General features: G+C 35.4%; 1 protein-coding gene across 3 annotated transcripts in view; it reads right to left on the reverse strand.

Moving 5' to 3' along the window:
- The window catches only part of USP14 (ubiquitin specific peptidase 14), a 44,174-nt gene extending 20,941 nt beyond the window's left edge, over positions 1-23,233 (reverse strand). Inside the window, exons 1-6 of one of the 3 annotated variants that reach the window (XM_013051441.2) lie at positions 23,097-23,233; positions 19,602-19,747; positions 17,120-17,152; positions 8,277-8,381; positions 7,363-7,466; positions 215-273 (exon numbers count right to left, since the gene is read on the reverse strand). In XM_013051441.2, coding sequence (XP_012906895.1) covers positions 215-273; positions 7,363-7,466; positions 8,277-8,381; positions 17,120-17,152; positions 19,602-19,685 — 385 coding nt within the window. In that variant the 5' untranslated portion in view covers positions 19,686-19,747; positions 23,097-23,233. Of the gene's footprint in view, positions 1-214; positions 274-7,362; positions 7,467-8,276; positions 8,382-17,119; positions 17,153-19,601; positions 19,764-23,096 lie in introns of those variants that run through there. The other 2 variants (XM_004742809.3, XM_004742810.3) reach the window with 2 other exon arrangements.
- Between the last annotated feature and the right edge of the window lie 223 nt (positions 23,234-23,456).

A 23,456-nucleotide genomic window follows, 5' to 3' on the forward strand; every position in this document is an offset into this window, starting at 1 on the left:
TTTTTCAGAAAAAACAGACATCATTGGTTTATAATTTGAATAATAAAATGGGCCCTTAAGTTGCTTAACACTAAGTATAAGTACTCCAGTTTTCAATGAGATGTTTTACAAAATATCTTTTGTAAACTGAAAGTTACTAAACGAACTGAGTGAAAAGTAACATTTCTTGTTACTACACTGTCCTATCAGAAAGGCATATATTTAAGATACTGACCTGCAGTAATATACTGTGCTGAAGCCATTTCCCCTGAAGCTCTCAAGGCACCTGCATACCTGGGAACATTAAGGCAGAATTAAATAGGATTCAATTCACTCTAAAACTCAAAAGGAAAGAAATTAATTAAAAGAGTTTATAGTGACACCCTCAACTGCAACTTAATCTGAGTTGTTTCCATCTTTTATCTTCTTTCCTTCTGGTTTTATTCCTATAACCCTTATATGGGCAAAAAAGGAACACTAGGAAAAAAGGGAATTTAGATGAATGAAGCCTACTTGAAATTCTTTATCCTAACTTATTTAAAAAAAAATTTTTTTTCCTGAAAACAATGTGAAACAAAACGTACATTCTTAATGTCCATTATTACAAAGAAAATAAAATACACTTTCAGAAATAAGAAAAAAACCTTAGGTCAAAAACATTAAATCAAAATTAATACACCTACATTCAGCATTCACTTGTTATATAACCTTAAATAAGTCACTTAATTTTCAAGTCCATCAGCTACCTATATACTGCAGTGTTTCTATGAAATGACTTCTAAATTCACTTTCAATTTATAATCCTCATTTAATTTAGAACAGCACAAAGGACTGGCCATCCAAAGGAAATAAACAATAGTATTCACTCATACAATGTCTTATGACACAGGATCAGAAATTATCATTCAGATAATATCAAACACTTGAGAGGTAGGGGAATGACTGCCTATTCACTATGATTAAAACAGCCAGTGGAGGGGCACCTGGGTGGCTCAGTCAGTTAAGCATCTGCCTTTGGCTCAGGTCATGATCCCATGGTCCTGGTATCGAGCCCCTCACTGAGCTCCCTGTAGCAGGAAGCTTGCTTCTCCCTCTCCCCTGGCTTTTGTTCCCTTTCTTGCTGCCTCTCTGTCAAATAAATAAATAGAGCCTTAAAAAACAAAACAAAAGAAAACACCCACTGGAGGGACTAAAATGAGAAAGACTGAAATCAACCAAGAGTGGCAATAACGTGGACCAACCAAACTATCCATACCATCAATAACATGGATAAACTTCAAAGACTATGATGGTGAACTAAGCCAAATCTCTGTACATTTAACTTCCAGAATGCACAAAACTAGTAAGAGGTCAGTAGCTGCTTGTAGAGCTGGGTGGTAGAGGGGATGAGGACTGGGAAAAGATACAAGTACAAAAACATCCTGAGATGAGGGAAATGTTCTACAGTTTGTAAAATGGGTTACAGAGAATTTGCACTTATCAAAACTGATCACACCAAACACAAGATATTTCATATTTACTATATGTAAATATTTCCATTTAAAAACAAAAAACCTCTGTGCTACATAAGTAGAATGAAAGAGGTCACAGAAAATATGCTAAATTATATCCAATTAAGAAGTTCTGTTTTTCTCTTTTGTTTATTTAGATCTTTCAGAAATTGCTGTGACTTTTTTTTAATTTTTAATATACAATTCATGTCTAAATTACATATGTTCTTTTTAAAAAGGGAAAATCATTAATAGTTTCCCACTCAGTTTACAACTACCTAAAAGGCATTTTTGAAGTTGAAGTACCAATAAAGCAAGTGTATCCCAAAACATCGGTGAAGTACGTAATGACACAACTGCTGCTGTTACTGATTTTACTTCTAGTTACAGGGTGACACTGCTAAGTAACTATTCCTACATTTATTGCAAAGGCTACACTAATAATTTTTTCTTAATAACTGAGAATGGAAAATCATGAGTGATTTAATAGCATTCCCCCACAAAAAACTCTCATTACACCAACATTTATTTTCTAAGTAATAAAACCATCCAATAAACCAAATAATATTAACAATTAAACTTTACAAAGAATAACTGTTAGAAAGTAAAAGAACTGACATGAGTACTGAGAGATGTAACAGAAATACATAAAAAAAGGTACCTTTTCTACTCTTTATCAAGTCAACAATATATAAAAATTAAGTAATGACATAGAAAATCTGAATATAATTCATCAACTTAATGTCTACTAATACTTTATCACCTACAAAAAGAGTATGCCTTGACTCCTCTACCACCTGTGAAATATTCACATCAATCATACATCAGCTCAACCCAAACATTCATCAACAGAAAAATGGATAATTATTTGGTAGTATGTGCATACAATGGTATACTATACAGCATATATATGAATGAACTACAAATACACAGTTACCCAAAAATAATGAGCTAGACCCAAATGAACACAATCTATGTTTCTGTTCACAAAGCGTTCCAAACAGGCAAAATTAATCCATGAGGTTAAAAGCCACACTAGTATTAACAATTTTGAACAGAAAGGTGGAGTAGCAATCAGGAAGGGAGAGTCGTGAGGGGATTTTTAGAAGCCCATAGGGTTCTGTTTGTATTGGTTACACAGATGTGTTCACTCTAGGATAGTTCGTTTGTATTCTTTTTTGTATGTTAATGTCTGTTAAATTAGAAAATTGGGGGTCAAAAGGAAGAGCTTTTACAGTCTTTAAAAAAAAACATATCTGAACAGCCTCATCTAATGAATAGGGAATAGAGGCCAACACTCAAAACTAAATACTTTCATTAGTACAAAAGAACAAATAAATGATCTAAGCATACAACTTAAAATAAAACAGCCTAAGGAAAACAAATAAATCAAAACAAACAAAAAAAGGATAGTCAGACAATGAAAAGAACTGACTGAATAAACCTACTAACTGATTTCTGTGAAAAATAAAATATACAAACCTCTGGCAATGGTAAATTTGTATGTATAAATTTCTATATATCTAGCAAATAAGAAGTGAAAATAGGGGAAAATACAGGTCCAAAATAGAGAACTCTTATGCTAAAATATCTTAAAGACATTAAGGACAAATTCATAGGAAAACAAATTTAAAAAACTGACCCTAAAAGACACAGAAAATGTACATTTAAAACGCAAAAAAAAAAAAAAAAAAAAAAGGTTGGGTCCAACCAATTTTATAGTTAAGTTCTATCAAGAACAGATCATTCCTATACAAATCTGAAAATGCAAGTAAAATAACAACCTAGTAATTGCTAATGAAAAAACTATGTGGTACTTCCCAAAAGGTGCCTTGCCAATCTCCAGTAAGATAAAAAAATGTCCACGAGATACTGTTTTTCGTAACTCACAGAATTTAAGGGTAATTTTTATTATATACACTTTTCACTTTAAGTTCTAAATTCAGAACTCCTACATTATCATGAGGTTCCACTATTGGGCAGCATCAACCAAATCAGATTTTACCTGCAGCTCTGGTTCCTGGCCATCATTGCCTCTTCAGCTAACCCAGTCTATTTCCTTTCTAGCCTTTATAACATATATCCTACTCTCCAGAACCTGCCAAATAAAAATCCTTAAGTATTTAAGCATAAGCTTCAGCACCACCAGTTGTAAAACATCTTCCATGGAAATTTTCCTCTCTTCTTCATTCCTATTTTATCAGTTAGTGCCATTTCTCCAAAGACATACAACCCCATCCATGTCCTCTTGTATTAAGTTAGTTAAGTACAATGGTTTCCAACCTCTTGTAAAATCTAAGCATTCAAAAAATACTTCATCTGGTTTCAAGAACACTGAATCAACAGGATGAAATTTCCCCTGCTTATTATACAAAACTCAGAGAAATAACTCCAAAACATGGAAGAGTTCTCTTTCGAATAGAAGCTAGAAGGTATCCCAGGTGAAAAAAGTACAGAGGAAGTCTTGGAAAAAGGGCTAGTCTCTCCCAAGTAGCCACCTTCTAGGGCAGGGAGGGGCCCAACAAGCTGCTCATTAGATCATTTGCAATTGGGACATGGTTGCCTAAGTACACAATCTTCAAACAAATACGAGATCAATCCTTAACATCTCAAGAGAACAGCTGAAATCGAAAGGACCAAATTGGCTGGGTAGGAGGGAGGTAAGAAGAGTACTACAGAGCCTCAGAGAAATAAAAGCAGGAATCATCCAAAATTAAGAACAGGAGATTAAAGAAAAGAAGGTTGTGATAAATAAGAAGCTGTGAAACAAAGCTAATGCACAAATCAGTGAAATGTACAATCGAACTGACACACTCTTCTGGAACACAGCACATAAAAATAAAAAAATAAAAGTGCAAAGGAAAAAAAAGAAATGTGAAAAATAGATCCAGAAATTCTACTATTCAGAATATCAGGGAAGCTATATAAAATAGAGAAGCTTTCTCTCAACAAGAATCAAGAATGTCCAAAATTTAAGACAAGAGTCCTCAGAATGAAAGGGCTTACTCAGGGAACCTAGGTAGCTCAGCCGGTTAAGTGTCAGGGTCAAATCACAATCCCAGGGTCCTGGGACAGAGTCCCACATTGGCCTCCCTGCTCCGTGAAGAGTCTGCTTCTCTCTCTGCCCCCCTTTCCTGCCCATCCATTCGCACTCTCTCTCTCTTTCCCTCTCTAAAATAAATAAATAAAATCTTTTAAAAAAAAAGAAAAAGAAAAAGTGCTCACTCAGCACTAAATAAGATAAAAAAGAAAATCCCACACCTACCCTATTGGAAAACCATGAAAAACAAAAATAAAGGAAAAACCCTAAAAGTTATTAACAGAAAAGAATAAGAAATAAAACTGATACTAGATCTTTTATCAGTAACTAGCCGCATAGGAAAATAGTGGAGAAATAACTACAAACCCCTGAGGAAAAATAACTTTGGCTTTAACATTTCCCTACAAAGTAGTTCTGAAACAGTACCAAACTTGAAGGCCTTTCTCAATTAAGACCGTTAAGTGCCTGGAAGACAGGTCCTGTGTCTTGTACACTAATAAGTACATCAGCTACAATCTAGGCAATTTCCTAAGTACTTGACAACTATCCACTTTAGAGAAATTCAGAAAACCTTCAGTTACTCTCAGGTTTCTATATAATCCTTCTCTCTCCTCTCTACTGCTCAGTTCTATCAAAGCATTTCCCAAGCCACTAAGAAAAAAAAAAAAAAAAAAAAAAAAAAATCAACATTCACAAAGCTGGCTAAGAATCCAAACTGCAGTTTACAACTCTAACTTACACTAAGAAGTGACAGTGCATATATCAAGACAGTTGCAATAAATTTAGTCAGAATTCAGTTCTATATTTTTAAGTTACATATTTAGACTCACCGAGAAGTGATTCTCATTTATAGACTTTCACAGGCTTTCAAAACATGGATAATTGTTTATTCTTTTTACTTTTATATATGGTATAAAACAAAGTTTTACTTCTTTGTAAAATCATTACTCACTAGCATTAGGACAAATCAATACAAATCAATGTATTTATTTCTAAACTAGAACTGAGAGTCCAGAAATAAATCTTATCACATACATCTTATGATGTATAAAAATTATCAAATGATTTTTAAAAGGTGCTAACGCAATTCCACAGGGAAAAGAGTAGTCTTCAACAAGTGGTGCTTGAAAAACTAGATATCAGTTTGCAAAAGAATGGGATGGAATATCAACTACCAACCCCCGACTATACATAAAAATTAACTGAAAATGGATCAGAATAAAAATGGGTCAGAGACCTAAATTTAAGAGCTTAAAACTCTTAACAAAATAGAAGTAAATATTTGTGACCTAGGATTAGTCAATAGTTTCACCCGTAAGATATACACACACAAAACACAAATATTAAATTAATCAAAAATAAAAACTTTTGTGTTACAAAACAGCATCAAGAAAGTGAAGACAAGGGGCGCCTGGGTGGCTCAGTGGGTTAAAGCCTCTGCCTTCGGCTCAGGTCATGATCCCAGGGTCTTGGGATCAAGCCCTGCATCGGGTTCTCTGCTCAGCAGCGAGCCTGCTTCCCTTCCTCTCTCTCTCTACCTGCCTCTCTGCCTACTTGTGATCTCTGTCTGTCAAATAAATAATAAATAAAGTCTTTAAAAAAAAAAAAGTGAAGACAACTCACAAAATGAAAAATTTATAAATTATCTATGTGAAAAAGGACTTATATCCAGAATATATAAAGAACACTTAGAACTGAATAACAAAAAGATGAACCATTTAAAACACAGGCAAAGGATTTAAACAGACATCTCTCCAAAGATATACATGCCAGTAAGCACATGAAAGGATGCTCAACATCACTAGTCATGATGTAAATGCAAAAGACAACTACAAATGAGAGACGATTTTACCCTTAGGATGACTATAATCAAAGACATACAATAACAATATTGGCATGGAGGTGGAGAAATTGGAACTCCCTTACATTGGTGATAAAATGGTGCCTAGCAGGTTTGATAGTTCCTCAAAATGTTGTTTAACATAGTTACTACGTGGTCAAGCAAGCCACTCATAGCCAAAAGAAATGAAAAAAAACTGGTCTGCACAAAAACTTGTCCTTGAATGTTCATGGTAGCATTACTCAAAGGAGCTACAAACTAGAAACAAATCAAATGTTAACAGATGAACTGATCAATAAAATGCAGTATGTTCATTAATAATGGGCTATTAATTCAGACATAAAAAAGAATAAGGTACTGATACATACTACAATATGAATAAACCCAGAAAATATTATGCTAAGTAAAAGAATCCAGTCACAAAAAGTTACCCATTGTATGATTCCATTTATATGAAATGCCCAGAATAGGAAAATCTGTAAGATAGAAAGTAGGGAAATGGTTGCCTAAAGCTGGAGGTAAGAATGGTAAAATGAGTGACTGCCTGTGAATATAAGGTTTCTTTGTGGGTGGGGGGAAGAAAAGATCCTAAAATTAGACTGTTGTGATGGTTGTACAACCTGCTGAATAAAGACCATTGAACTGAATATTTTAAAGGGATGAACTATATTGGGGCGCCTGGGTGGCTCAGTGGTTAAGCCGCTGCCTTCGGCTCAGGTCATGATCTCAGGGTCCTGGGATCAAGTCCCACATCGGGCTCTCTGCTCAGCAGGGAGCCTGCTTCCTCCTCTCTCTCTCTGCCTGCCTCTCTGCCTACTTGTGATTTCTGTCAAATAAATAAATAAAATCTTAAAAAAATAAAATAAAATAAAGGGATGAACTATACAATAAAGGAGTATCTCAGTCAAGTTGCTAAAAAATTATACCCACATTTATACACAAAACACTACTCATCAAAATGTGAGTGTCCCTTACCCCCCACCAAAAGGACTCCCATTTATCTTCTGTCTTACCTTTTAAGGGCATCTTTGAGTTCAGGCACAGAACGAATACATTGAACTGTAGCATTCATGTAGCAAGTGTTACCAAGGTTTGTCAATCCACATGGTAATTCCATCTGAAAAGGACATGGATTAAAACATTTTTATAAAATGACAGAGCATATATAAAATCACTAAAGTTCACACTTCGAAGTGTAATTTGCCAACTCATACCAATTTATATTCCAACTTTACCCATAAGTAAAAGTTTTATACTCCTAACAGAAATGTTCACTTGCATTATGTTGACATGGTTTTAATTCCCTTCTTAAAAATATTGAAAGCCTTTTTTCCCATAAAATAATAGTACTGTTAGCACTGCCCAACACTTATTTATTAAAGACACTAATTGACTTTGCACTGAATTATCCAATTATATCAGGACTCCTCAAGCCAATTTCAAAAATAAAACCTTTTAGTTTTAAAAACATACATCTTGGGGAGCCCCAGGAGCTCCACGTTCATTGTGGAAACTGCTGGAGATTTTCTCTCCCTCTCCCCTGCCCCACACAACTCACCCATGTGCTCTAATAAGATCTTCAAAATAAACAAGAACATATATCTTGATATTACCAATTAAATCTTCAAAACACTTATTTTTTTAAAAGATTTATTTATTTTAGAGAGACAGTGTGGCACTTGAGCAGGGGAAGGGACAAAGGAAGAGGGAGAGAATCTCAAGCAGACTCTTCTTAGAGGTGGAGCCCATCATAGGGCTTGATTCCACAACCCTGATATCATGACCTGAGCTGAAATCAAGAGTCAGACGCTTAACCGACTGAGCTACCCAGGCGTCCCAAACCTTTAAAACGTATAGATGCTACTTTGTGAAAGGCATCTTAGTACCTGTAGCAATCATTTTTATACAAAACGTGGTTATATCTTACCGCAGATGCTAACTGTTCTTCTGTCATGTCTTCTACAAAGACAGTTTTAGCTGAGGGTTCCTCAGGAAGAGCATCTGCTGACCCCATCATTAGTAGAGTCATACCCTGTTTTAAAAAAAATTTCATTTCATAAAAATGCTCAGACATTGATAATGCTTATGTCCAATGAAAGAAGCCAGACACAGAAAAATAAAACATATTGTATGCTTGTATTTGCCAGAAAAGGTAAATCTACAGACACAAGGCAGACTAGCAATTACTAAGGCTAAAGGTGGGAAGAGGGAGTGACTTTAAACAGACACCTATTTCTTTCTGGGGTGATGGAAATGTTCTAAAATTAGATTGTGGTGAAGGCACACAACTCTTGTCAATACTAAAAATCAGCAACAGTTTAAAAAAAAAAAGTACTGAGGTGGCTGCTTCAAGCCAAAGGTCCCCTGCTTATATCCAAAGGGGCACAAGGAAACTTTTCAGAATGATAAAACTTCTCTATCTTGATTGTTGTGGTAGTTACATGACTGTATAGAACTACCCAAATTCAAGAATGAAAGGTTGGTTTACTATTTAAGAGTCGATGTATTTATTTCACCACATTAACAGATTAAAGGGAAAAAAATGATACTTGCAATAGATATGGAAAAAGTATTTGAAAAATTCAACTCCCATTCATGAACAAAAATTCTCAGCGAATTACAAATAGAGAACTTCCTCAAACTAATGATGAACATCTATAAAACAACTCCAACAAAAACTGGAGATTTTTCTCCCAGGATCAGGAAAAAAAACAATGATGTGTACAATGTCAACCACTTCTACTCAACATTGTGCTGAACATCCTAACCGGTGTAAAGCAAGGGGAAAAAAAAAGAAATAAAAGGCATGCAGATTAAAAAGGAAAAAATAAAACCATTCTTATTTCAAGATGATTGTATCCTACCTACATAATCCTAAACACTAATATGTAAAAATCAACAAAATCACAGGATACAAGATCAATATACAATAATTAATTCTATTTGTATATGTTAGCAATAAATAACTGGAAAATGAGATTTGAAAAATGCCATTTATGATAGCATCAAATACCATGAAATACTTTATGACATTTAAAAAAAGTACGATCCTGTACTGAAAATAAAATGGTGCCTGAGTGGCTCAGCTAATTAAGCATCCAACTCTTAGTTTCAGCTCAGGTCATTAGCTCATGGGTTTTGAGATCAAGCCCCTTGTTGGGCTCCATGCTCAGCAAGGAGTCTGCTTGAAGATTTTCTCCCTTTGCCCCTCCCCTGATGCACATGCATGTGTATACATATTCTCTCTCTCAAATAAAAAGATCTTTAAAAAAAGAAAAAAAAAAACAGGGCCCCTGGGTGGTTCAGTACGTGAAATGTCTGCCTTTGGCTCAGGTCATGATCCCAGGGTCCTGGGATCAAGCCCTGCATCGGGCAGGGAGTCTGCTTGGCAGGGAGTCTGCTTCTCTCTCCTCTGCCCCCCACTCAAGCACATACTTCTGTTCTCAATACATAAAATCTTTAAAACAAAAGAAAAAATATATATAAAACATTGTTGTGGGAAATTTTTTTCAGGAGATTCAAGATGTCCTAATTTGGGGGTCCCTAGCTGGCTCTCCGTCAGTTAAGCATCCGACTCTTGATTTGGGCTCAGGTCACTATCTCAGGGTTGTGAGATCAAGCCCGACATGGGGCTCCATGCTGGGCATGAAGCCTGCTTAAGATTCTCTTCCCCTCTCCCAATGCCACTGCTCCTCCCCCGCCACTCATGCATACAAGTTCTCTCTCAAAATAGAAAAATGTTTAAAAAAATTTTTTTAAAGGGGCACCTTGGTGGCTCAGTGGGTTAAAGCCTCTGCCTTCGGCTCAGGTCATGATCCCAGGGTCCTGGGATCGAGCCCCATATTGGGCTCTCTGCTCAGCGGGGAGCCTGCTTCCCTTCCTCTCTCTCTCTGCCTGCCTCTGTGCCTACCTGTGATCTCTGTCAAATAAATAAATTAAAAAAAAAAATTTTTTTAAAGACATCCCAGTTTGATATATAGTATCAATGTAATTCCAATCAAAATCCCAGAAGACTCTTGTAGAAAATGAACTGAATCTCAAATGTCCAAAGGACATGCAAAGACTTTAGAATAGCCAGTAAGTGTTGGAAAAGAACAACAATCTGGACTTCTACTGCTTGATTTCAAGTCTTGAATAATCAAGACGGTGGGGAGTGGGTACTGGTGTAAAGGTACATATACAAATCAACAGAACAAAATCCAGAAACAGACTTAGATGTGCTCATACAACTGAACACTCATATGAAAACAATAAACCTTAACCACTGCTTAACAACAAACACAAGAGTCTGCTCAAAACAGATGATATACCTAAGTATAAAAGATAAAACTTGTAAAAGTTTCAGAAAACCGAAGTCTCTTGTGACCTTGACACAGGCAAAGATTTCTTAGATGGGATACAAACAGTCAAAACCATAAAAGAAAGAAACCTGATAAGTGATACTTGAACAAAATTTAAAATTTCTACTCAAAAAAACATTTTTAAAAAGACAAAAAAATCAAAAACTGAAAGAAAGTATCACAGCAGATATATCTCACAAAAGACTTGATCCCAGTAGGTATTCTTTATATGCAAGTAAGAAAATAACCCATTTAAAAATACATAAAGATCTGAACAGACGTTTCACAAAAAGATATAAAAGGTGCCAATAAGGTTAAAGCATTCAATACCATCAGTCATCATATAAATGTAAACTAAAACCATAAGGAAGTATCACTACACACCCACCAGAATGACTAAAACAAAAATGACTGACAACAGTCAAATGCTGTGATGGCAGAACAACTGGATCTATCATATACCATTCATAAGAATGTAGAATGGTATAACCATCACTTTAGAAAGTATTTGGCAGTTTCTTACAAAGTTAAACACATTCTTAACCATAAGACACAGCAATTTCACTCACAGGTTATTTATTCAAGGAAAAGGAAAATGTGCATCTACAAAAATGAAGGTTCCCAGCAGTTCTGTTCATAACAGTCAAAAAGTAGAAACAAAAATATCCATTAACAGATGAACATGCGTGCACACACACACACATAAAAGGGACCAAAATTTTACAATGACAAAACTACCCAATATATGGAATTGTAGTCTCAAAAAAGAGGAGAGAGAAGGGCACATAGAAAACAACCTTAAATAGATAAAATTTTCCAAATTTAATAAAAACTATAAACTCACAAATCCAAGAAACTCAAACAGAATAAATATAAGCAAACCTCTCCAAGACATGTAATTAAATCATTAAAAAGCAATCTAAAAAGCATCAGGAGGAACAAGACATACTATATGTAAAGGAATTAAGAATGAAAACTATGCAGATCAGAAGACATTTTTCATGTATTCAAAGAAAAAGTGTTAATCTTGAAATCTATACCTATCAAATATGTCTTTCAAAAATAAAGGTGAAATAAAGAGCTTTTCAGAAAAACAAAAGTAGAGAAAATTCATAGACATGCTCTGTAAGAAACGTGTAAGTTCTTGAAGCAGAAGAAAATGGTATCTGATGGAAATCTATATTTGCATCCAAAGGAAGAATGCCAAAAATGGTAAATGAGTTTTAAACATTTTTACTCTCTTTAAATAATAAATGACTATTTAAGGCAAAAATAGGAATGAAGTATAAGATTTCTAACATGTGGAAGTAAACTGTATGACAACAATAGCACCAAGGACCAGGGAAATGGAAACATACTATTTTAAGAATCTTATACTATACCTGAAGTCATTTGTTATTTAAGGCAGAGGATGATTAAAGATATGTAATATAAATCCTAGAGGAGTGGCTCAAAGTCATCATCTTAGTACCCTTATACCAAGAGTCAGCAAACTTTTCCTATTAAGGACCACATAATAAACATTTTAGGCTTTCTGGGCTATATACAGTCCATTAAAAATGAGCAATAAACTCAGATGACCAAAATAACATTGGTATGTTCTGGGACTACACAGAACCAAATGAGAAATATGTAACAGAAATGTATTAGAAAAAGGCCCAAATAATTGGAGATGAAACAACATAATTCTAAATAATGTATAGGTAAAAGAGCAAAAAACTAAATCAAAAAAACACCCACAACATAAGAAAATATTTAACTGCATAATAAAAACAGAGCACATCTAAAGTTGTGGCTACAACTACAAGTGATTAAACAGAAAATAATAATTTTAAGTGTCTACATAAGGAAAGAAGGTATTAAAAAAAATCAATGATTTAAGCACACACTTTAAAAAGAAAATGAAGCAATTTAAACCAAATGTAGAAAAGAAAATAACATAGAGTAAATATCAATAAAGTGGAAAATGGATAATATATGAAGTAAACAAAGTAAACAACTGAAAAGAGTAATTGATAAATCCTTAGCAACACTGACCAAAAACAAAACACCAAAGACTTATCAGGTATGGGAAGGTATGGGAAATAAAGATAACAGATATAAAAGAATAATTAATGAACAGTCTGGATATTATGAACAACTTCATGCCAATAAATTCAATATATTTAAACAAATTTTCTCAAAGAGAAAATTCACCAAAACTGGCATAAAAAACAGAAAATCTAAATACCCTTTATCTATTAAAGAAGTTAAATATCAATCAAATTCTTAAAGAAAATCCAGGTCCAGATAAAATTCACTAGTAAATTATTTCAAGTATTTACAGAAATGCCAATCTTACACAAACTCATTTAGAAAAGAAAGGGCAATACATTCCCAAATAAAAATATTAATACCTCTCATGAACATATATACAAATATCTTTATTTTTTAAATGAGAAAATTAAATCCAGCAATGTATAAAGGAGATAAATAAATCATGACTCAGTGGGTTTGTCCCAGTTCTCAAAGTGTTTGTGAACCCCTACTGGTCTCTGAGATTCTTTTACAGAGCCAGCAAGGTCAAACCTATTTTCATAATACTACGACGTTACTGTCCCTTTTTCAGTGCTGACATCTGCACTACTGGTGGTAAATCACTTGAGGCTAAAAATTTTTAACAGTTTAGCACATATCAAAGTAATGATATAAAATAAATTGGTAAAAATGATTATTGATTTTATTAAATCTTGACCTTTGAATACATTTCTTTGTGATATTCTGTGTTATGAAATGGGAATTTCCCATTCAAAAAAGACTTATTTTCCTGGCAACCAAGATCTCCTTCAGCAGGTGAATAAAACTCTGGTACATCCATAAAATGGACTATATTCAGCACTAAAAAGAACTATACTATATAAGCCATGAAGAGACATGGAGGAAATTTAAATACATATTACTAAGTGAAAGAAAGGTCACATCTTGTAGGATTCCCAATACATGACACTCTGGAAAAAGGCAAAACAATGGAGACAGTAAAAATATCAATCGTTGTCAGGGGGTTGAAGGGATGAAAAGGCAGAGCACACAGAATTTGGGGGACAATAAAACTACTCTGTATGACACTATAATGGTGAATACATGTCATTATACATTTGTCCAAACTCACAGAATGTATAACACCAACAGTAAATCCTCACGTAAAGCCTGGACTTTGGGCAACAATGAGGTGTCAATATAAGTTCATCAATTGTAACAAATGTGGGATGCCTGGGGGGGCTCAGTTGGTTAAGTTGCCTTTAGGTCAGGTCATGAAGCAGGAACCCAGGATCAAGTCCCACATGGGGCTCCTTGCTCAGCAGGGAGCCTGCTTCTCCCTCTGCCTGCTGTGCCCCCTGCTTGTGTGCTCACACACGTGCCTGCACTCTCTCTCTCTCTGACAAATAAAATCTTAAAAAAAAAAAAAAAATTATAACAAATGCGCCATCCTGATAGGAGATGTTGGTAATGGAGGAGGCTTCTGCCTGTGTGGGGAAGAGGATATATGGGAAAGCTCTGTTTTTTCCACTCAGTCTTTGCTGTGAACCTAAAACTGTTCTGCAAAATAAATCTATTAAAAATATATCAGAGGAGGGGCACCTGAGTGGCTTAGTTGGTTAAGCATCTGTCTTCTGCTCAGGTCATGATCCCAGGGTCCTGGGATTGAGCCCCGCATTAGGCTCCCTGCTCAGTCACAGAAACCTGCTTTTCCCTCTCCCTCTGCCTGCTGCTCTGCCTACTTATGCTCTCTCTGTCAAATAAATAAAATCTTAAAAATAAAAGATATATGGGGCACCTGGGTAGCTCTGTTGGTTAAGCATCCAATGTTTGATGTCCAACTCAATTTTGGCTAAGGTCACAATGTCAAAGTTGTGAGATGGAGACCTGTCAGGCTCTTGCTAGGCATAGAGCCTGCTTAAGATTCTCTTTCTCTTTTTCGGCCCCTACCCACTCCTTCTCTAAATAAATTACATACATACACACATATGAAAATAATCAATAGAAATAAGACATCTGATATCAAAAACATGATCATTTTCTTCAGGATAGCTTATGTTAAATGTATGAGTTGCAAATAGACTTGTTACTTTTTCAGTATCATTTTACTTAAAACTACAAATTATGGGTTTTTATACTCAAGTATTTAGCCAATATTTCTCAAATAAATGAAGTGAGCTTGCTGCTTTAGGAAAAATAAATGACTACATAAAGTTGCCAATGACAAAATCAGAGCTTTCGAGTGAAAATTTGAATTTTATATCTATCACTATATACTTGGCACCTTTTGAATTATAGCCAAGTAGATTTCTATGCACAAAAAGTCACTGATGTGGTTTCTACCACAAACTAACCAATAATTAGCTATTACATGTTGAGTCTGGGTATACTATGAAAGATGAATGTTCACTATTTTATCAGAAAAGATACCTCCTTTTTGAAACTATGTGAGGCCAGATTTATTACACATACCTCAACTAAAACAACTTATCTCAGCAGACTGAATGTAAAAGCAATTATGAGAATTCGATTATCTTCTATTAAGACAGATTTTCAAGAGATTTGCGAAAATATAGAGCACTGCCAGTCCTTTCCCAATATTTCTAGGGAAACATTTAAAAATACAAAATTAACATATAATGGGTTTGTAATAAATAAACTTTTTAGGGCGCCTGGGTGGCTCAGTGGGTTAAGCCACTGCCTTCGGCTCCGTTCATGATCTCAGGGTCCTGGGATCGAGTCCCACATCGGGCTCTCTGCTCAGCAGGGAGCCTGCTTCCTCCTCTCTCTCTCTCTCTCTGACTGCCTCTCTGCCTACTTGTGATCTCTCTCTCTGTCAAATAAATAAATTTTTTAAAAAAGTTGTTTAAATAAACTTTTAAAATTTGTTTTAATTTCTAATATGATAAATGCCAATAGATATAAACTAATATATATGAAACTCTTTGGGGTTTAAAAATAATAATTTTTAAGAGGACAATTAGGGCTGCAAAAAAAAAATTTGAGGGTTGCACATCCCAGGAATGCAATATTTAACAATTAAAAATCAATGAGGGGTGCCTGAGTAGCTCAGTCAGTTAAGCGTCTGCCTTCCGCTCAGGCCATGATCTCAGGTCCTGGGATAGAGCCCTACATCTGGCTCCCCGCTAGGTAGGGAGTCTGCTTCTCCCTCTCGTTCATGCACTCTCTCGCTGTCTCTCAAATACATAAATAAATAAACACACTTAAAAAAATTAAAAATGGGGGTACCCAAGTGGCTCAGTGGGTTAAAGTCTCTGCCTTCGGCTGAGGTCATGATCCCAGAGTCCTGGGATGGAGCCCCGCATCCGGCTCTCTGCTCAGCAGAGAGCCTGTTTCCCTTCCTCTCTCTCTGCCTGCCTCTCTGCCTGTTAAATAAATAACTACAATCTTTAAAAAAGAAAAAAAAAGAAGAATAAAAAATCAATGAGATTAACCAGACTATCAGAATAAAGTAGGAAAATCGTATGATCTTTTTTAAAACTTAACAAAATTCGACAGCCATTCGTAATTTTAAAAGTCCTAGTGAACAAGTTAGGATAAGACAAAGATGACCATTCTCACCACTTTCTATTCAACATTGTATTATAAGAAGTCCTAGCCTAGGAAATAAGGCAATAATAAGAAATGAAAGTCATAAAGATTGGAAAGGAAGAAGTAAAAATACCTCTATCTGCAGATAACATGCTCCTGTACATAAAAAAAAAAACCCCAGTGGAATCCAGAAAATAACTAATGAAACTATTAAGTGAATTTAGCAAGGTCACAGGATGAAAATAAACTACATTTTTATAACCTACCCATGAACACTGGAAAACAAAATTTTTTTTTAAATATCATTTAACAGCCACGAAACCTTAAGTCCAAAGAATCTAACAAAAACCATGAAGATCCTACACTAAGAAGCTACAAACTCAGTTTAGGAGAATATAAAGACCTAAACAGAGTACATCATTTTAAGGATTCTATACTAAATACTGTTAAGATGGCCATTTTCCCCAAACTGAACAAAGAACCAATACGATCTTAAAATTCCAAGAGTCCATTTGTAAAAACTGACACTTATTCTAAAATCAAAAGGAAATGCAAAGCTAAAATATTCTTGCAGAAGTTGGAGAACTTATGCTATCTCATTTCAAGACTTATTAAAAGCTTTAATCACTAAGACATATGTGTACTAGCATGAAAGAGGATATATCAATATCAATGAAAGAGGAATCCAAAAGTAAATCTGCCATGGATTCTCCCAAGACAAGTCAATCGGAAAAAGAGTATTTTCAATAAATAGTGCTGGTGTTCCACTGGATACATCTATGGAAAAAAAGCATCTGCAACACATTTGTATATAATAATTAAGAAACTGAATTATAGTAAATGCTCTTAGGATAATACTTACATTTTTTATTTTGAGGTTTCCCCAATCATCATCCTGTTTTAAAAACAAATGAAAAACATTTAACCACCCCTGTATAATCTGAACATATTCTAATAATCAATGAATTTTAAGCTACTCCAAAATAGAATGTTTTTGCAGATTTTTACTTATTTAAAAAATAATTTTATTTAAAAAATTACTTATTAAAAAAAGTAATTTTTACTTAAAATTACTATAATCAAAAGTATTTTGTTTTAAATGCAGTGTTACAGTCAGTAAGTCTTATAATTGCTTTAACTACACTGGGGGCTTGTGGGGGGGGGGAGAAAAAATGAAAATAAAAGGGGACCAAGAGGGAGACAAACCTTAGGAGACTCAATCTCAGGAAACAAACTGAGGGTTGCTGGGGGGTGGCAAAGTGGGGAAGATAGAGTGGCTGGGTTATGAACACTGGGGAGGGTATATGCTATGGTGAGTGCTGTGAATTGTGTTAAGACTGAAGAGTCACAGACCTGTACCCCTGAAACAAATAATACATTATCTGTTAATAATTTCAAAAAAACAATTGCTTAAACTACCAAAGACACAATCTAAACAATAAACCTGACTATACTAAACCTTGATGATAGATACTAATTTTTCTCCATGTTTGTTATATGTATGCACCCAGCAAAACTAGTAATTAGCTTATGTGACAGGAATTAAGAGTAACTTATGAAATAAGGTCTAAATATAATTACAATGATTATATAATTTACTGTCTAAAGCAGGAGATTCTTTTTTTTTCTTTTTTTTTTCAAAGCAGATTCTTAAGAATTAAAGTGCTATTAAAAATTATACCAGGAATACCAGAAGCAAACTACCCTTCATGACATCTGCTGTGTCCACAAATGTTTTTTTCAAGTCCCAAATTTCACATCTATGAAGTAATTAAATATTTTCACTTCAATATACTCAATTAAAACAATTTTTTTAATGCCATGATTTGCCCCCAGACATCTTGGCCTACCGCATACTGCAGCTAAACTCTTTACCTTCACAGAATAACGTCATTTCCACATAACTTCTTTTTCAGACAAAATGCCAGGCACCCAATATACTTCCCTTTAGTAGTGCCAATTTTTTCTTTCATGCTTCAAAGTGCAACAGTAACTTCCTAAATATCCTTCTCAGTTTAAGGTCCATTTCTATTAATCAAAAGGAATGATAACTATATACATGCTCCCTCAGTTCCCTTATCTGAGGTCACACAAAGCTGAAAAAATGAACCGATATTTGCTTGGCTTGTAAATCACATGCTCTTCTGGTAACCTGCTATACGTTACTTAAATCTGTCTGATGCTAAGTTTTCTCATTTATTAAATTATAAAATACATTTATTCTCATTTTTCCAATATACAGAGTTGAGAATTAAAGAAAATAAAAGCCTGGCACAAAATAATTATTCTGTAAGTGATTACTATTAGTAGTCAATTTCATTTAATTACTATTTCTCTGTAATTCTCCATAGCACACCACCAGTATACAGCTCATCACAAATTCAGTTATCGAGCCACTAATGACTAAAAAGCTCATAATGCAACTTGGAGGGGAAACAATGTTTTCTTCACCAACATCAATTTCACTGCCCACCTGACAGGGGCAATCAAGCCACATCTCTAAAGTTAACTATAGCTCTTGGCATTTCACACCTAACTCTTGAGGGTATTGTCTTTTTAAAACTATACTTCCATAGTTTTACAAATAGTAATACTTGCATGTTTTTGTGGCCCATCACCAATGACACCAGGAAGCTTAGATTCCTAACTGTAGTCAATATGACCATCCCAAGGAAACTAAAGGAAAAATTATGTTTGCTCTCTCTTTTAACAGAAATATTTTCTCCTACCTCCAAACAGGTTTTACATAGCAATTACTCCCTAAGTGATAAGAGCCCTTTTTCAATGAGTAGAATATGAAACAGGCCAAAAAAATTAAGTTTTACAGTATTCCAGAAACGAGGCTTTGGTAAAGATGTTGAACTATTCTGAATTTCAACATTTGAATGCATGTACAAAAATACCTTCTGTAGTCTTTTTTTTTTAATCTACCATATTGTCCCATATTTTTAAGAGATAAAATTTTCTCCACCCCATAACAGAAAACTACTAAAGGTGTATACATTTTTATATTAATCTAAACAAAATATTTTTAACACACCCTCACCAGGAAAAAAATCCAAACAACAGAGATAAATGGAAATTCCCAACTCCCCTGACTCCTATGAGTATTCAGTGATACAATGCATTTTAAAATAAAAACTTTAATGATGCTTCTATAATATAGTTCTTTGAAATGGCTACAGTGTTCCTTTCTACACAAACATGAATAAGAAAGTTTTAAATTCACAGACTATACACTCTCAACAAATTAAAAAATATATATACCTCAAATGCTACATTTTCTGGTATTTGTTTCCACTAATTATATATTGTATATAATGAAAATTTGGACTAAATTTTACCTTCAATGTTCCTCCTTTCACCATAACTTTCTGTCTGGCCGGCTGGACACCAGTGAGTGCAAAAAGCTGAGCCTTGAACACCATTGGAGGTTCATCAGTGTTCAATTCTACACCTTCAAATTTCTCCTTTCCCCATTTCACAGTAACTGCAAACAAAACCATAATTTATTTTTTTCATTTATAAAAATAAGGCATATTTTAAAAAATAAAATAAAATAAAGCATATTTAAAACAGGTGTAGGAATGCAGACTCTGAATTTAAAGAAGAAAGGTTCCATGGGAGAATTGAAAGGTATGGTTCCTATGCAAGAGGTGGTCAAATATTAGGGGCACCTGGGTGGCTCAGTGGGTTAAAGCCTCTGCCTTCGGCTCAGGTCATGATCCCAGGGTCCTGGGATGGAGCCCCACATCGGGCTCTCTGCTCAGTGGGGAGCCTGCTTCCTCCTCTCTCTCTCTGCCTGCCTCTCCACCTACTTGAGATCTCTGTCTGTCAAATAAATAAATAAAATCTTTAAAAAAAAAAAAATCCAAAAATCAAAAGATGCAGAAATTTCAAAATTAAAAAAATACAGAAATCTTTCTTCAGTCATTTAGATGGCTATTAAAAAAAAGAAGCCAACAAAGAAGAAAACATCATGTGCTGGTGACAATGTAGAAAAACTAGAACCCTTGAACATTCCTGATGGGAATATAAAACAGTACAGCCACTGCAGAAAAAAGTATGGTCGTTCCTCAAAAAATTAAACTTACCATATGATCCAGGAATTCCATTTCTAAGTATATACTCAAAAGTATGAAGCAGGGACTCAAACTGCTATCTGTATACCCCTGTTCATAGTGCATTATTCCCAAAAGACTCAAAGATGTGAGTGAACCAAGTGTCCATTAACAGATAAACAAAATGTGGTACAGACCTACAATGGATATTATTCAGCCTTAAAAAGTAATGAAATTCTTATACATACTATACATCACATGGATGAACCTTGGAGACATTATGCTAAACAAAGTAAGCCAGATGCCAAAAGTCAAACATTATGATTTCCCTTATGTGAGGTACCTACAGTGGTCAAATTCATAGACAGAAAGTAGGATAGTGGTTGCCAGGAGGCTGGAAGGAAGAGGAAATGGAGAGTTATTGTTCAATGGGTACAGAATTTCAGTGTAGGTACATGAAAAAGCTCTGAAGGTGGATGGTGAGGACAGTTACACAACAATATGAATGTACTTAATGCCAAAAATGTACACTTAAAAATGGTTTAAGCAGTACATTTTTGGTTACATATATTTTACCATATAATAAAAAAAGTCTATTGGCCTCATGAAATACCTAACTTTTGAAATAACATAAAAGTAAGTAAACACAATATACATAGCTTGCCACTGAAAACTTCATACCTACTCAAATAAGAATCTCACAAGAGTTGTCTGTTTTTCCAATAAAACCAAAATATGAAAAACTAATCCTTACTCCAAATCCCAACTCCTTCACTAGTTCAATTAATGTGTTTAACATTCATTCAATAAGCCCCAGAACAAGCTCTAGGAAGATTCTATGAACTTAGAATCTAATAAAAGAGAGAAAAGGGGGAGAAAAGGTAAAAATAATTAATAATATAATATAAATATAAATATAAATATTATAAATGTTAGAGGATCACAAAGGAATGCTTCATGAGTGAAAGACTGCCTGGAGGAAGTTGTAACTTCTCTCTGAGTTGAGTCTCAAAGAAAAAATTAAGTGTTAGCCTAAAGATAAGCATTCCTGGAAAAGATAAGAAAAACATCAAAAGCATAAAACTGCATTTTGTGCTCTGAGATTTAAGTAATTCCCTGAGAGAGGGGGGAGGAAACTGAAACTGGAAGCTGACCAAGGAGAAAGTCACAAAAGATAACATGTCATGCTAAAACATACAGGCTTTGGGTTTTATGTTAGAGAAATGCAGTATCTGTGAAAGGTTTTCATAAACGCCACTTTAGTCTGGTTTGAACATCAGAATGTTCTAGCAGCAGCTGGCAAAAATGGGTTTGAAGAGGACACAACTGTAATTTTGAAATAAACTAGGAACAGAGAACAATGTACAAGCAAAAGATTAAACTAAAACAGTACTAGAAATAATGAGGAGGAACCTATCTGAAATTAATTTAGCTGTGTCACCATGAGCAAGTTACTTAAACTTTTTGTTTATCCATCAAAGAGAATTATACTGGTGTCACAGGTTATGCTGAAGGTTAAAACAAAGCAACATGTATAAAAATACTAGCTTTGTGCCAGGTATACAGGTGTCCATTAATTTTAACAGCACTTATCCTTAACCATATATGAATCTATTTAATTTTCTACTAACACTTATGAAATAGTACTTAAAATATTATTTTAATATAGGGTTTTTTGGCAGAACCTGAAAAATATAAATTCTCAATATGGAGAGGTCAAAGAAGAAACCTTAGAAACCTACTTCAATTCTCTCATTTTGGAAATAAGGGAAGGATATGGTTAAAATGTATAAGACAGAACTTAATGTTAAGATACAGGGTTTGGTGAATACAAGTATTTCTTGAGGGGAACAAAGAGAGGCTGCTGGTGTTGTATGAGTCTACCAGTGTGTTTAAGTATTAGCATACACTGGTATTTATCGCCATCACTTAATTAATAACCCCTCAATTCTACATTGCATAAATAGAATATTTCAAGTACCATTCTGCTGTTAATCTTGGCTTTAGAAAGAGGTTGAGCAATCATTAAAGCGCTCCGTTTAAGATTCTAGAACACCAAGAATCCACATCGAAATTAAACACTGTTCCTTTGATTCATATCATTCTTTGGAAATGCTGAATCTTCAATAAAGAAATTATGATGGAGTTAGGAATGGCCAATGAATCACACATTGACTGCGAACCGAAGTCACCACATACGTTTTAGGTGCCATTTTGAAAAAGACTAAGAACAGCAAGGTCCATTAACTAACTGAAAATGTGATCCCTGGCTAATACCTTGGCCTGCCTCAAGCAAAATTAAAAAAAAAAAAAGCCAAATGCCGCTTAAAAGGAAATGACGCCTGCGGGTATTTGTGTTCATCTAAGTCTCAAAGCTTAACATCATTCTTCAGACGTAGAAACCCAATAGAACGTTTGATGAAAACAGTAAGTTCACAATCTACCTCGGGATAAAACTGAAATTGGTACAAAAGGGGTGTTTGAGCCAAAAGCAGCAAAGGGGAAGCTATCGGAAGCTGTTAAGGGAAACCCGAAGCACCCTGAAAGCTAACCGTCCATCCGAAGTCCCTTTCCCCAGGCTTCCCCCTCCCGACCCTCTCCTTCCGCAGCTACCACTGACGAGTCCAAGCAAATCCCACTACACCTCTAGCCTGGTCCCGGGGGCCTCGGGACACACCCTCCCCTCTCCTGGCTCCCTAGGACATGACAGAAAAACTATTCTGCAGAGTCACCACTCCCAGAAGCTGACTCGCGCTCCCCATCCCCACTCCCACCCACTCGGGCCGGAGGGGACAGCGATCCCTCAGGTTGCAGAGCTCGGCAACAGCAGATGGAGAGGAAGGGGCCACGGTCGTCGCCCGCCGCAGTAGCCCCAGCCAATGCCTGACCGTCCCCTCCCCAGCCCCATGCTCAGCCGGGTGCTGGCCCCGCAGGCCCGGCCTACTCAGAGGCCTAGCGCAGGACGGAAGTGCAGGGCGAGGAAGGAGCTCACCGGAATAAAGCGGCATGGCGGCGGAAGAGGCGGCGGCGGTGCAGGAAGGCTGGGCCTGGCAAGGGCAACGAAGGGAGAGGAACGCGATGTAGCTGTGGCGGCGGCCAAGGCAGAGGCGCGGTAGTGGCGGCAGCACGGGTGCGACG

This window comes from Mustela putorius, unplaced genomic scaffold (assembly GCF_011764305.1).
Source record: "Mustela putorius furo isolate JIRA1106 unplaced genomic scaffold, ASM1176430v1.1 tig00003858_pilon_pilon_pilon, whole genome shotgun sequence".
NCBI lineage: Eukaryota > Metazoa > Chordata > Mammalia > Carnivora > Mustelidae > Mustela > Mustela putorius.